We start from the raw sequence: 14,893 nt of genomic DNA, 5'->3' as shown, positions 1-14,893 counted from the left end.
TCCTGGGTGGTTGGTCCCTAGTCGTGATATCGCCTACGCGGGTGTGCCCGTAGCACAGCATCTCAGCCGCGCGCACGGGATGCGAGAAATCGGACACTGCTCGCTGCAAAGAGGAACAAGCGAACAAACGAAACGGGACAGCGAGTGGCAGGATACGGTACAGGAGAATGGGATGCAAATACGCAGACAGAGGGCTCTTGTCTGTTCCTCCATCGATTCGATTTGTCCTGTGTACGTTCCTGGATTCAATCATCAGCGCTGTACAAACTATTGATACTCGCGCCCTTTGCGACCCGTTCCTAGTGTGGTTTCTCGAAATATCGATGATTTTCTGTTTCGAAAACGGCTTGTAAAATTTTCAGCTGTCGCTAATGCATTGGGGAAGCTATTTTCCTTTTCTCTTTGATGTCTATCGGAGAAAGAGATGCGCACAGGTTTTAAGTCACAATCAAATGTTTAGTATACTTAGCGTGCAATGTTTATAATAAGATATTGAACGTGCAGAGCGCAGTGTTGAAAAATTTTCCTATAAATCCGACGCAATGTTCTGCGGTGACAACTCAACTGTAATCCATATAGTGATCCCGGATATATCATAGATATAGGGTGCCTAAAGAAAGGGTTAGCCAGTTTATACGATAGACACTTTTGTCACAAGCAAATCACTTGTATTACTGAAACAGAAAATCTCTGTCTCCAACAATACTGTTTTTTTTTAATTATGCTAACTAAAGCATTTTTTACTCAGTTTAGCGAGTACCTACTATACGCCCTCCACGTGGATAACCCTTTCTTTGAACACTCTGTGCCCACACACAAATGTACATACAAATAATGTTTGTATTTACAAGATTAGAAGAACACACAATTATGTACTTGATATTACAAAATTCGGAGTAATGCATTTGACACAGTGTTAATGTTATATGTAGGGTAAACGACCCAATTGCTGACACCTAACCAATTACTGTCACCTTAAACTATTTTACTTAAAATAACGAATAAATAAACGTTGTAAAGTCGTACACAAAAAGAATTATGTAATTCAACCTATAATCAATACTATGTACTATAGTTTATTTATTCGTTATTTTAAGTAAAGTAGCTTAAGGTGACAGTAATTGGGTCCTTTACCCTACATGGAACGGGCCGTCTATGTGCAAAATTTTGGCCAATTCGGTGGACTAAAAGCTCGTACGCTCTCCTCGCAAGATTAAACTCCTCGAAGCTATCGAATTCTTCTGAATTTTCGTGCTCGCGCGTGCACCGAAGGGCGACTGCGCTTTTCCGCAAAGTTGTAAACGGGACACGATCCTCGGGGATGAGACTGGCTAGACGGTCTAGCTGTTTTACTTTTCTGCGAGCATCTCCTCTCAAGGTGACAGTTATGGCGCGTGTAAGTAATTCTTGAAGCTGGCGCACGCACTAAGTCACCCCCTTACCCTTGCCGCGTTTCAACGGCGGAATTCACCGACGAAGGCGCTCCCCCCGCGAAAATAAAAAGATTACATATTGCCGGCGACTCTCGCGTCTATTAAGTTAAGCCCCGAAATTTCATTCGAGAGTAATACATAGGGGAGAAACGGTTGTTTATGAGCAGCATACCAGCGGCGACATTCTTTGCGTTCGAATTATTTTACGAGACACCGTGCTGCCTGTTTCTAAGATCATATTCACGATCGTTTCTTTTGTAAAAAATAGGTTCTGGGAGATCGTGCGATATTTCTCTTCGACTATTTCTTCTAGCTCTATATAGAAGGGAGCTACTAAGTGCTTCCTAGAATCAGATAGCAGAGATGGGCTGCACCTTTATCTAAATAAAAATTTACGAAATACATAACACACGAATTATAGATAAAAAAAAAAATGAATTCATTGTTCGGTGCTCGAATAATCCAAGTTATCTGTACTCGAAGAGATAGTAGAGTAGAAACGGTTATTAATTTCCGCGTCACTTTCTTCCGCTTTCAGTGTACATTTAATCTCGAAGAATTTCAATACTTCTGTATAAGTTTCTGTGACGTTGAGAATGTACAGGATCCGGAAGAATAATCTCCCGGGTTTGAAAGGTAAATGAAGAAGGTATTATACACACTATTCAAACTTGTATTCTGCAATCAGAAAGAGTAATGTTTACCATTTTGTTTCCTCCGCCAAGCAATGTCTTATCACCGTACTGAGGTGCTTGTGGCGGGTGGAAGTGCCGGGGGATTTATTCCTCTGGGGACACCGTAAGGCTGAAGTCTTCAAACATAAGCCGCAGACAACCGAGGAACTCGAAGACGCTATCCGACATGCAATTGCCAGCAGTACCACAGGAAATGACTAAGCGAGCGATGAGAAACTTCAGGGCGAGGCTTCAGGTGTGTGTAAGGCGTATAGGCAAGCGTTTGTACGGTGTGATTTTTAAAACAATTGCTCTTTCGCGTCGTGCAGTACAAGTTTGAATATGTATCTACCTACGATATGTCACTTCATTCACCTTTCAAACCCAGGAGATTATTCTGCCGGTCCCTGTATATTATTCTAGCAATGTTGAAAATGATGCTGCAAATAATTGATTTCAAGAATATTTATTATTATTATTATAATTAACGGGAATCCCCTTAGTATACAATTACGCACATAATATAGAGCTTACAGAGTGTAAAACTTAGCGATAATTAGCCGTACGTATAAAAGAGCTAGCTGTCTAAGTAACAACACCCGAAGAAAGTTGAGCGAGCCTATGAAAGGATCAACCTCGTTAAATATTCTTCGACCCTCGTCTCATGGACAGATAGGGGTCTGTATATTAATCTAAAATTATTATGCGGTTAGATACGCTGAAATATTTTTGACCAGCTTTTATTATACCACAATGTGTATGCCAAGTTATGAGTTCATTCTTATAAAATTGTATGTTAATTTTTAAACCACTCTCGATAACACTCTGCAATGATTAATTTTCTCTTTATTTTTTCCCCTATTAAAACCGCTCGGCGCGTCAGGAATAAAAAGGTTCTTCACCCCTTTTCTAAATATCAAACTATATGGGTTACTTAATATTAGTATTACTTCGTGAAAAAGACGAGAATTTAGACAACAAGATGGAAACCTAATTTAAAAGCTTATCCCGAGGTATATGTACACGAATGAAATTATTGCGGTCAAGCTATCCGCCGTTCAAGACTTAAGGAGTGTCCAAATTCAAAATTCGATATAGAGACATTTCTGCTTTGAGTGCCAGAAAATTCTACCGCTTATTTTATTACTAGTGGCAATACTATCTAACTATCTAAGTGGCCGATTAAGTACTCGCGAACGAATTAATATCCAGGTGATAAATAAATAATGGATACAATTAAAGAATCCTGAAAATGCTCGTTGGTGGTGCACGACCGCAGCACGATTCAGAAAAGCACCAGCTTAGAGGATCGTATGCAATTACTGAAGTGCAACGATTGCACCGTGTCTGCACGCTGTTCAATTAACGTTAAACAAACACTCACCGTCGCTGCGCTGCGCGATGCCCCTCTTGTCGCCCTTTCCCATATTTCCTTCCCCCTTTGTTCTCTAAGGTGAGAAGCACTCTCTTCCTCTCCCGCCTGGAATTCAATTGTAAAAAGCATTCGGTTACTTTCTGCCTCTTATGCACACCGACCTATCTTCACAAGCACGCCGCACACCCCCGTGCAAAAGCCTTTGAGCGTGCACCACGCCCGTTTCGCAAACGCGCGGCCCTTGTAGGTTCAGGGCGTGTATTTCTGTGTATTCTCACGCAAACGCGGCTGCGTTCAATTTGGGGTTTACTCCTGGACGTACGTGTGTACGTACAACCAAACGGGGGACGGAAATTGGTAGAGTAACGAGAAAATTGTGAACAGCCGTTATGCCTCTTGCAAGAGGAACGTGATCTGGGTTAGTGCTAATGTTTCTAACTATTCAACGAAATTGCCCCTACGTACCTACATAATATGCTTTCAGGGCGTACACCGCCTTGTAGGCCTGACAGAGTGGGGAAATTTAGAATTTACTTTCTCGGGTAATTTTTCAGTGAAATATTGGGATCTTCTTAGGAGATGTTAGGCAACGTTTTGACTTTATTTTCATACATTATTTATTACTTAAAGTTTTAAAATGGCGGAGTTATACAAGATTGTCTGCCGTCATGTCTGGGCAAAAATTCTTAGGTGAACTTAAAGAAAAATTTATTTCCTTCAATTTACCGCACGATTTTATTAATAATTTTAAAAGATAAGGAAATTCCGTCTTTCTGAAGAGACAGATCGGCTTTGAGGGTTTATGAGAATTGAACGAATTAAATTAAAATAATCAAGGGTACCGCTTTAAGGATATTTTTTTTTTACAATATCTGACTTGCCTATGTGCAAAAATAGAGATTTGTAAACGAAATATGTAACACAGGACTAGGAGAAAATACATGTATTTTATAGCTACGCTGGGAGCGAAGGAAAGTACTGGTCCACGTGTATACACTTGTTTTAGACATTTATTTTAAAGTTTGAAAAATTATGTAATATTTACATACGAGCAATTTGTTGAATGATTGAAGAAAGGGGACGATTATTTGGATGATGGTTCTTGGTGATTAAGAAATGAATAAATTATAATTACATGCCGCGGATACTTTCTTTTAGGTACTTAAAGTCACAACAAAAAAGAATAAAATTTCGTCGCCTCTAAATGCCTAAATGCCGTATTTCAGTCCCATTTAAAAAAACTCTGCGTTGAAAATAGATCCCAATCCCCTTCGCCGACCCGATAAAAATCCACACATTATGCACAATTAAAGCACAGTTAATGTCTCGCGATTCTCGCTACGTTCCATTACGCGCTCATGTAACTGTATCAGTGGATATACGATTACACGTGCGAATGTAACGGATGTTTATCGGAACAGACAATCGCTTCCAGTTGAACACTTTCGCCATTGCAGTCCACGGAAACTGTCAGAGTAAAAGCCCCAACACCACAATTGACTTTATCTGTGATCACTTCGATAGGGATTTCAACGAAAGCCCCAAAACTGTACGCGTGACTTTAACGATTGCGGTATCTAATTATCGAGGGTCAAAGCTTGTAGAAATTGTTTGAAATAAAAGTATAATTGCCCCGCACAGAAAACAATGACACAAATCGAGGAGCTAGCAGCAAGAGGGGTGCAGCTCCAGCTTTACCAACTTTGAATACATTAGAAAAAATTGTTTAAATTTCACCGAATTGTTAAATTTTTAAAAATTGCTCCGACTTAACATTAAAACGAGAACGCTAATTGAAAAATATATATTTTCACACAATAAACTAGTATTTATTGAGTTGATAAGTTTTTATTTCTATTTTTCGCGAATTTTTCAAATCTGCAGCTGCTCAAAACAAAAATATTGCACAAAACAGTAATGGTTGCAGGTTTAAAATTTGCATCAAACGCGTACCAAATGATGTAGAATTTTTTTTTTGCGTATATTAACTTCATAACTGAAAAACTGTCAAAAATGGAGTTGCACCCCTGTTGCTGCAAGGTCCTCAATATGAGTTTTGCGAAAGCCCTTTGACTTTGCAACGATCAAAGTTACGAATGGTTGAGAGGAATTAGAGATTTTCAAAATGAAAATGTAGCGCATAGGTTGGTGTTAAATTAGTTGCGAGTTAAGTGATTGCAAGAAATGCTGACTTAGAGTGAGTTCGCTAAAAACTCCCCCCAACGAGAACTGGAAATTAAGAAAATTGTACTGTGAATACCGTTGCAATCCTAGAATTTACGGAACATGCAAGAAGTCGTAGAAGAAATTCTTCGAAGCAAGATACAACGAAAGTTAATCTCCAAGTAAGAAGTGATCAAAGAGATGCATTTCGTTGCTTATTGCATCCCAGAATTATCGTTTCTTTTCCCAAGGTAGAGATTCGTCCTGCAATACTTTCCTTTGAGCATTTCTTCTCAAAGACTATGCATTTTCAAATTTCTTCGCGTTAGAAGATATTACCATAATTCTCAACCCCTACATTATCATCTAATTCATCTTCTGTTCTGGTTAAGCCTGCACTTAGAATTTCTTCAGTTCCCTGCCACGTTTAAAAAACGAGACCCTAATAATTTCCATTTCAAGCACTGCAAAAGTACCTACCGAATAATCCTCGAAAAACAAAACCTGATCGATACATTTATTTTCGACTAGTCTATCCTATTAACGTTCGCCTCTCCCGTTGCTGTGCTGCGCAAAAAAAAAAAGAGCAAGAATATCCGATACGCGTAGGGGGACTTGCAGCGCGCTCTTCGAAGGGTGAAATTTAAAAGTTACCATTACAGACAGCGATCGAATGCGATAGTGAAACGCGACACTGCAAACTCTAACTTCAGTTTAAAGCCCATCCAAACTCGATACTTTCGCGAACCGAGGCTCGGGGAAATACAACCCGTAAAAGGGACAAGCCAATACCATTTTTAAGTTCGGCTGGCTTTGTAAGCCGTATACCATTCAAACGAACCTGAATCCGCTCACTTGGATGCCGGCATCGGTATGACATCTTTATCGCTCACAGGCAAATTCAAATATTCCACCCTCGCCGTAAAATTCTTGCGGCTTTTGTGTTTTTTGCAACGAAACAAAAATTTATGACCAAGCAAAAAAAGAAATTGACCATCGTGTGTGGAAAATAAATGCCATTCGAAGCTTCTGCTTTGCGTGCGCATTGATGGCCAAAAGAAACGTTGTATAAATTCATGTCGGTTAAGAGGAAGCTTTTTTATTTCGGGCAAAAATTGGATCCGCTAGGATGTACACAATTTGACAACTCTGGCGGCGCGGCGCTACGAAGATATACAATTAAAACAATATTAAATGAATTATTATTGAATAAAAAAAAGTTTTCTTGTTGTCTGAGTATACAGTAAAACACCCTTAAAGTTTTGGAAAGATTCTATTTATATTTGTTGAGAAAATAATTCTTAAAAATCACCGTGTTTTCAGCGTTCTAAACTAGCTTCCTCCCTTAATTCCGTTCCACCTAATCGATGGGACATCAGTTTCAAGATATAATTATTTCTAATGGGGACTCTTCTCTTCTTTGGGGACTATATTTTTCTTATCGCCCACAGTTTAAACGTTCTTTTGACCACTGTCAAAGAGTTTTCGAAGGACCAACAGGCGAGAAAGTGCAAATGACAACGAAATCCAATACGAAGAAGCAAATGGGAATCAGTTTGTATTCTACGTCATTTTTTGGGAATTACCCTGCTCAAGACAGTCGAATCAAATTTACTTAGGCATCGCCGTGCTTGTCTTACGAAAATGTATACAGGAGGAACAAGATTTCGCGGGATTCGTACGTCTGTGAAGGAATATCCCACGCACGGCACGTATTTCGTCTGAGCACAAGCTTCGATGGCAGTCTCGTCACGTTCGGCCACACATGATAAATGTCGTTAAAGAGGCCGGGTAATATATGTTACCATCTCCATGTTTCTGGTCTCTTCGCGTCTGATTTCTGTAAGAGGGCATAAAGATAATGATATTATTCGGAGTTTCTTCTAATTAACGAACCGGTGCAGATGAATTCTGTGGTGATTGATAGATGCGTTGCAGAAAATAATTTATTCTCAGTGGTCTGTGACATTCATCTCGCAAGTTATAACGTTTTAATTGAAGTACTTGAATTGACAAATTAAAGAATCAGGCTAAGTTGGTATATTCTTTTTAATGCTGTAACTGAACGTTCATTGACATAATCAAATTTGCCTACTTTTTAAATTACATCTACTGAACTGAGTGATTATTAGGTTGACGCATATGGAATTGCCGTTTCGCGTGGAGAAGTTTTAATAATAATATTTTTTGCCTTGTATTTTTTCGTTATATTATTTGTTTGAGTCTCTGTGACACATCTCGAGTTGCAAGCCAGCGTTAAATAAAGCAACTTTTAGGCTATCCGCATATTTAGATATTAAATTAACTACAGTAAGTTCGTATCTAAAAGTTACTTTGCAGTCTCAAAATCCCAGTGTTTACTTGCCAATATAAGAAAGAATGGAGACGTTTTCCTTAAGAATATTTATTAGAATTAATAGAGCCAATATCTTTCGCTCAACAACGTCATCGCAAGGAATAGAAACCACCCTTCGCGACCTAAAGCTTCGAGGGTAGTTTCACCCTGCAGGGCAGAGTTAAAGATAAACCCCTATTTTTGAAACGTACACATACACTGCTCAACATTCCCTACCTTACTCCTACGCAAGCATCCATCAAAGATTGTTCTCTCTCAATCAACAGTCTTAATGATCATCAAATTTAACGAACCTACAAATTTAGTGATCACAATGGCAAGAAGCAGACAAATTCCACACGAAGAGTACGTGCCCCATCGAAATCGTCCAGTGGCACGCAATATTCACGATTACACGGGATGAATTCGGCTCGAATCCGGGAGGCAGTCGCGAGACGTCAATCGAATTTCACGCACGTACGAAATTCGTTTTTTTTTTCTTCTTTTGGTCGACACGCGGAGAATATTGAATTTTCAGAATGCGCGGGTAGAGCAACGCATGGATAAGCAAACGATAGGAAGTTGATTCTCTGCGGGGCCAATTGGGAAGGCGGAGGAAAAAGGAGGAAGATCAATTCAGCCACGCTAACTATTGCTTTTACGATCATCGCTCGACGGTGTATACGTGCACACTTCGTCAGGCCCGACGATAAAGGCTCGAGGCTCGAAACCTTTTTTTGCACGTTCGCTATCGATTTCTCGTTCACCAGACATTGTGGAGGGCTTGGCAAACACTAAACTACGGTTAATTCTGGTGCTTCATCGCGCCGATCGTTGACACGGTTTTTCCAGAGGTTATTTTTGGACTGGACCCGCGGATCGCGGTGTTGTTGAATTAAAAACGAACAACCCACGTTTTGAGTAGTGGTCATCTTCCTTGTTCTTGTAATTTGCCATGAAATAGTGTTCTTATTTGGATGGGGACGTTTCGATTCATGCTACGGCGTGCACGAGAGAATGGGAGGTTTACTTTTTTAACGTTTATGAAGAAAAACCTACTTTTGCATACTGGATCGGGATAATTTCACACTTTATGAATGCACGATAGTAATGGTCTTGTGTAAGAACTGTTTGAGTCAGAAATATAAAAGTCTCTTCTTTCATTTGTCAATAAAATAGTATTGGCTGATTTATGCTGCTACATTTTGTTATCACACGTCAATAAACAAGCATTTATTTGATCTGCAGCCAACTAAATTGAAGTCGATTGGTAACGTCCTATGCAACGAGCAATGCGCAGTACAATACTTCCACGATGCGTTTATGTATACCTGAATTCTTTCATTCCAGCAAAATGCACTCCCGCGGAGCACTCGTAACTGCATTAGTGAATTGTAGTTGTCAGAAGAGAAATTGTGTTTCAAGTAAAAGCGTTTATGAAATCATGATATAATAGACTTTAGGTAGATTGGTTTGGAAATACTGTCGAGTGTTCTGCAAAAGCTAACCACCTGTATTTTATTCTCGAGCATTTCACGGAGACGGACAAACGCAGCACGAGGACAGAATTTCTGGCTGTTTTAGGCAGAGATGGGCAAAATTGTTATTCAAATAAAATTTCGAGTAACGAATAAAATTTATATATAATTATTCGCCATGCGTAAAGGTGACCCGGGTTAACTTTATTCGACGAACTTTTCAACTTTGGCGTCACTTTTTGAATTCAAAAGAGTAGAAACTTTGTCATTCGAACGAATAGAAAAGCACCACAGTTTGGAATAGAGAATTATTGTATAATATTTCCCTTGAAATTAGGAAAAATTAAGAAGGCCTTTAAATTAAATGAATATTAATAATTATTTTAGAGTTCCCTAATTGCAGTTACAAATATACTAGAGCAAATATAATATCACATTAAATCTAATCTGTTAACGCACATCTTCATCCAAGACATCTTTCGCACATTAATTAAAATAGCACTGCGCAATCACATTTTCTTTCGCGTCTCTCATACGATTACTAAAATGCTCATGTATGTAAACAAATGAAACCCTTTCCTTGTCATAAATTTTCCACTAGGAAACTACTTAGAATCCAAAATTACCCTCGGATAGAATATTTACCATTCTAGATTAGTATGTAGTAAATGTAAACGGAAGAATCTTTAGAAAAACTCCAATTATTTATTTAGCATAAGGTGAATACCCCAATTTCTGCTCATGTCCCCATTTCTGCTCATTTCGCATTTCTCTTATTGTTATACGCGTCACGTTTGTACTATAATTGCAACAAAATAATTCTAAATTATTTAAACATTTACGCGAGTGTTGAAATACGGACATTTAGAGCATTATATATTTAATTACAAATTACCAATAGTTAAACATCTTGAAATATCCATCTTAAATAGTTTTCGAATTGATTGATTTTTTATTAAAAAATTAATCAAATACTCCGCAAATTTTGATCGCAAGCAAATTTTGTACACCTTCTTTATGACGAGTTACCTCTTAAATCAGCAGAAATTGGGACATTCACCTTAATACTTCTATGTTTCTGTGTGAAAGCTGCACCCTCGAATACAAACTACGGATAAATTTAAATTCCAATTTATTCGAGCAAATAAGTTTATCAGCCTCGACGTTAAAAAATGTTTCCACCCTTTCAATGTGAACCTTGGTTAATAAAAGAAATTACATATAAAATATTTTTACGAGGCCCGTTTTCTACACAAGCTTCCTCAGAATCCACGATTATTAGTTCAGGTTATTCCCTTATCAGTCCCGCAACGGCCAACTCCCTTCATTCGCCCTTATCACCCAGTACGTTCATTCATCCCTCCGCTATTGACCTCCCAGGCGCAAGCCTTTGAAAGTGCACCCCGTATCCGCGCCGAGCCCCCATTAATCCGCGTCCACAAATTTTTCTCAATCGATCCTACGAACGTTTGTGCGCGCAGCTGCGCGCCGTACAATTTAAATCCGTTTCATCATCGTTAGGTTCGTCAAGTCCGCCGCCGTAACCGGCCCCCCTCCTCGTGCGAATGAACACGTCTCGAACGAGGAAATTATTGGATTCGCCCGGAAATTGTGAAATTCCCGATAGCGACGGGGCAAGCCGATCGCGCGCCTCGCTTTTGCGCCCTATTCTCCATGGGGTTTCGCGGCCGGACCGCGCCACCCCCCGCCCGCGAAAATTTGTAGCCTATCCGCAGCGCAGGGTCGCCATGGAAGGACTCGATGATTGTGCCGCTTTGGTTCCCTTTAACGAGCCGATACCGCTCTTTTTCCCGACCGTCCCGGGGCTCGAGCCAACGACCCCGCAGGTAAAAAACGGACAGAGGAAGCTTTTCCGCGGTGGACGTAAACAGATCCAAGGAAAAACGTTAATGAGCAGTGGACGCCTATTGTTCGACGTAGGAGGGCTCTCGTTTTTTGTTTTTTTTCGACGAAAACGTCCTGCGCACTCGGGCTTGCTCGACGAGGGATGATACGCTTTTGGCTTTTTCGAGTGCTTCGTGGAGTGTGGATGTTTGGAATATATTTCGGCGGAATGAATTCTTTCTGTAAATTGAGGGTGGCAGGGGATGATGCCTCTGTCTCGTCTGAATGCTCTTTGAAAGTTGGGGCCTTTTTGCTGGGGACACTTTGGATGGATTGTGATTGTAGTGTTTGGGTTGTACAGGGTGTTTCAGGGTCTTTTCTGTCAAATAATGGCAGCGTGCTGTGCGAGTAAAAATAAGGTAATAAGGTTGCATAAATACAGGCGCGTGAATGGTTTAATGAAATGTAAGAAAGATGTGAAATAGTAACTGGCTTCGAAACTTGTTCGAAGTTATGATTAATTATTTGAACAAGGTGAATGTCCAAATTTCTGCTCATGTCCCCGTTTCTGCTGATTTAGTATTTTTCTTATTATTATATGCGTCACGTTTTCACTATAGTTGCAACAAAATAATTCTAAATTATTTAAACATTTACGCGAGTGTTGCACGGGCTTGAGGCAATACATACATCGCTATTTTTCATGATTTAGAGCTTTATATATTTAATTACAAATTACTAATAGTTAAACATCTTGAAATATATTTTTCTTAAATAGTTTTTCAATTGGTTGATTTATTATTAAAGAATTAATCAATTACTCTGCAAATTTTCATCGCAAACAAATTTTGCACACCTTTATGACGAGTTGCCTCTTAAATCAGCAGAAATTGGGACATTCACCTTATGCATCTTCCTCTTATCTGTTTTTTGTTTCACATTAGGTAATTTATCATGTTTTTATATTGTCTTGGGAGTTACAGTATTATCTCTTATTAGAATTTTAGATGAGGGAACCATAAATTTGGCTATTGTTGAAGATCGCTAATAATTTGTTTGTAGTAATGAGAATTCAAACAGATACAACAATATAGTGATTAAGAAAATATTATGCTAAATATTAAGAAACATTAATCAGCATATTTACATAAATCAATATTTAGAGTCAGTGGTCCTCACTTTCCAGACAGTTTCCATCTTTGATCAATCCTTAGTTTTAATCAAAAACAATAACGATTTACAGCGGTGAACACGCGACTGTTTAGTGCTTTATAGGGTTCTGCAGATTAAAAAATCTGTCTGACGGTGATAAGATAGGGACAGAAGCCAAACTCTCAGCCGAGCTTTTCCACGTGGCGGCGTGAAATAATTTTCCTTCTCTGGTGCAAAAAGGGAATTTTAACTCGCGTGTGTTCAAGATACCCCCTGAATATCCTTTTGAAGCCGCGCTCCCGGCTTTTGCCTGTGCACGCTGACACGTTTGCTTTTCAGATGTACACTTCGCATCAGCGCTCGCCAAGTTGATAGGCAGAAAAAGTTAAATTCCATCGAATATGTCGTCATCGCACACCGTGCTTTAGGAAGCCTTTGTTTTGGAAGAAGTCCAAGGCTCAACTTGTTGCATGTCAAACAGCTTCGTTCCACACGGTAACAGATATTCCTATTTTCTACGATTATTTCTCACATTTTTTTCGAAGAAAATGAGGAACGAATTAAATTTTCATTTTACGCGAAGCTTGAAAGCTCTTTCGTCGAGGTGGGTGCAAGGTTTCTTTCTTTGCCAGCTACTGTGCACTTGTCAGACATTATTACTTGCCCTGCAAGTGTAATCGAACCAATTGAAAACGTAGCTTCGCAGCGGCTTCGAATTTCTGTGAACTTAATGCGAATTACAAGGGTTTAAGCAGCGAAGAGTGGTTTACGGGTGTGTATTGCGAGGGATTGGTGAAAGGCAAGTCACTGTTCGTTCAGAAAATATTTAAGCATTTATACTGGGTGCTGCATGGGGCTATACTGAAGCTATAACTAATTAACTTGATCTGAATACATGCGTACAGATCAAGAATAATAAATAATAATTAAGGGGTTGCATATACAGTGCTGGAAGTATTTATTGCCTTGCTCGAGTAAACACGTTATCACTTACAGATACCTCTCTTATTATTATACTAGAAAAATATTATTGCAAAAATGTGTAGCTCACTGTCTTGGCCAAAGAATCATATTGCTCTGAAAATTGTGCGTAGGTACTACGTGAATTTGAGAGTGATGCAACAAATATTTCCAGTACTGTCTGAATGGTAGAGGAAAAAGGCTGAATAGAGATTTTTTTTTCTAGTAAAGTATTAACTTCTTTAGATCCAATTTAGATTCCTTCAAGAAGCACACGTATTATACCATCCCCAAATGAAATTTTATAAAAGAATGTGAAGAACTGTGGCAGAGCAGCCATTTCCATCAGACATGTCTCTTAAAAATGAATTAGAGGATTCTTTAGAGAATGGAGATCGATTTTCATCTAACAGAGTTTTGCATTCGAGCACAAGTCATAGTACACGGACTCGGCATCAAGTTTTATTGAGAAATGTAGCTTTTATATGCGCTTCCGAAAAGGAGGACAGATATTATCCGGTAATCTAGCGAATGGTAGAAAGCAAGAATAGCTTTTCACATTTACTGTCCTCGGAACCCGATATCCAGCAATGCCTGCTCATTTTTCTGAATAGCTAATAACGTGTCCCGTATATGTTACATATCGGGCACTCATCACGTTACAGAAGTACGTAGATGAAAGCTGCGCTATATCTAATACAGCTCTGCCAGATGCGCGAATTTCTTCTCAAGCTACCCTTAAACGGGTTTCACTAAATAAAATTCTATTTCAACTTTCATCGAAGAAGGATTTTCTCGAGGAAATCAAATTTTCCAGGATTTTCAAACTTCACTAAAAACCCAACGTGGATATTGTTATTAAATTATTAATAACAAGCAAGTGAGAATTTAGTGTACATCGTGATCGACCATTATTATAATTACATTTCATAGACTCGTAATTCTATTTCGAAACTGAAATTTATCAATATTCTTCTGCACTACACAACCCTGTGCAAGTCTAAGGACAATTGTATTTGCACTAAATCTGGAAACAATTAAGCAGTCGAAAAATATTAATTACAAGAATACAGTTCTAATATATTAAATTCCTACCAAATAGGACACAAGATATTATTGTACTTGTACGTGCTTATAAATGAAGTGCGAAGCTCATTACCTATACCAAATACTAGAATTCTGTTAAAAACAGCAAATCTGCTGAAACTTTTCTGGATGTGTATTTGCCTTCACGAAGTAAATTCTTTATCGCTAAAGATTCAGAGTCCAATGGTAAACATGAGCAATGTGAGAAAATGTAAGAATGACACGTTTAAAGACCTTGCCCTAGGGCTCTTGTATAATACCGAGCGAAAGTAGGATAGCAATCTTCCTATCATAAATTTTATCCTTTATTCGCGCTTTACGCAAATTACGTTAGACATGGATACATAAATTCCGGAGCCATACCCAGTTGCGTCTCGTAACGCAGCTATTTG

General features: G+C 38.9%; 1 protein-coding gene across 2 annotated transcripts in view; it reads right to left on the bottom strand.

Annotated features, from left to right (window-relative positions):
- LOC143378317 (uncharacterized) overlaps positions 1-14,893 on the bottom strand; it is a 160,994-nt gene that overhangs the window by 142,248 nt on the left and 3,853 nt on the right. For both annotated transcript variants that reach the window (XR_013088186.1, XM_076830017.1), the window contains exon 2: positions 3,492-3,587. Coding sequence is in view for 1 of the 2 variants with exons in the window: in XM_076830017.1 (XP_076686132.1) it covers positions 3,492-3,534 (43 nt within the window). In the remaining variant the exon portion in view is untranslated. The remainder of the gene's footprint in view (positions 1-3,491; positions 3,588-14,893) is intronic.

This window comes from Andrena cerasifolii, chromosome 1 (assembly GCF_050908995.1).
Source record: "Andrena cerasifolii isolate SP2316 chromosome 1, iyAndCera1_principal, whole genome shotgun sequence".
Classification (NCBI taxonomy): Eukaryota; Metazoa; Arthropoda; class Insecta; order Hymenoptera; family Andrenidae; genus Andrena; species Andrena cerasifolii.
The sequence above is the reverse complement of the archived record's forward strand: the minus strand, read 5'-3'. Positions and strand labels throughout refer to the sequence as shown.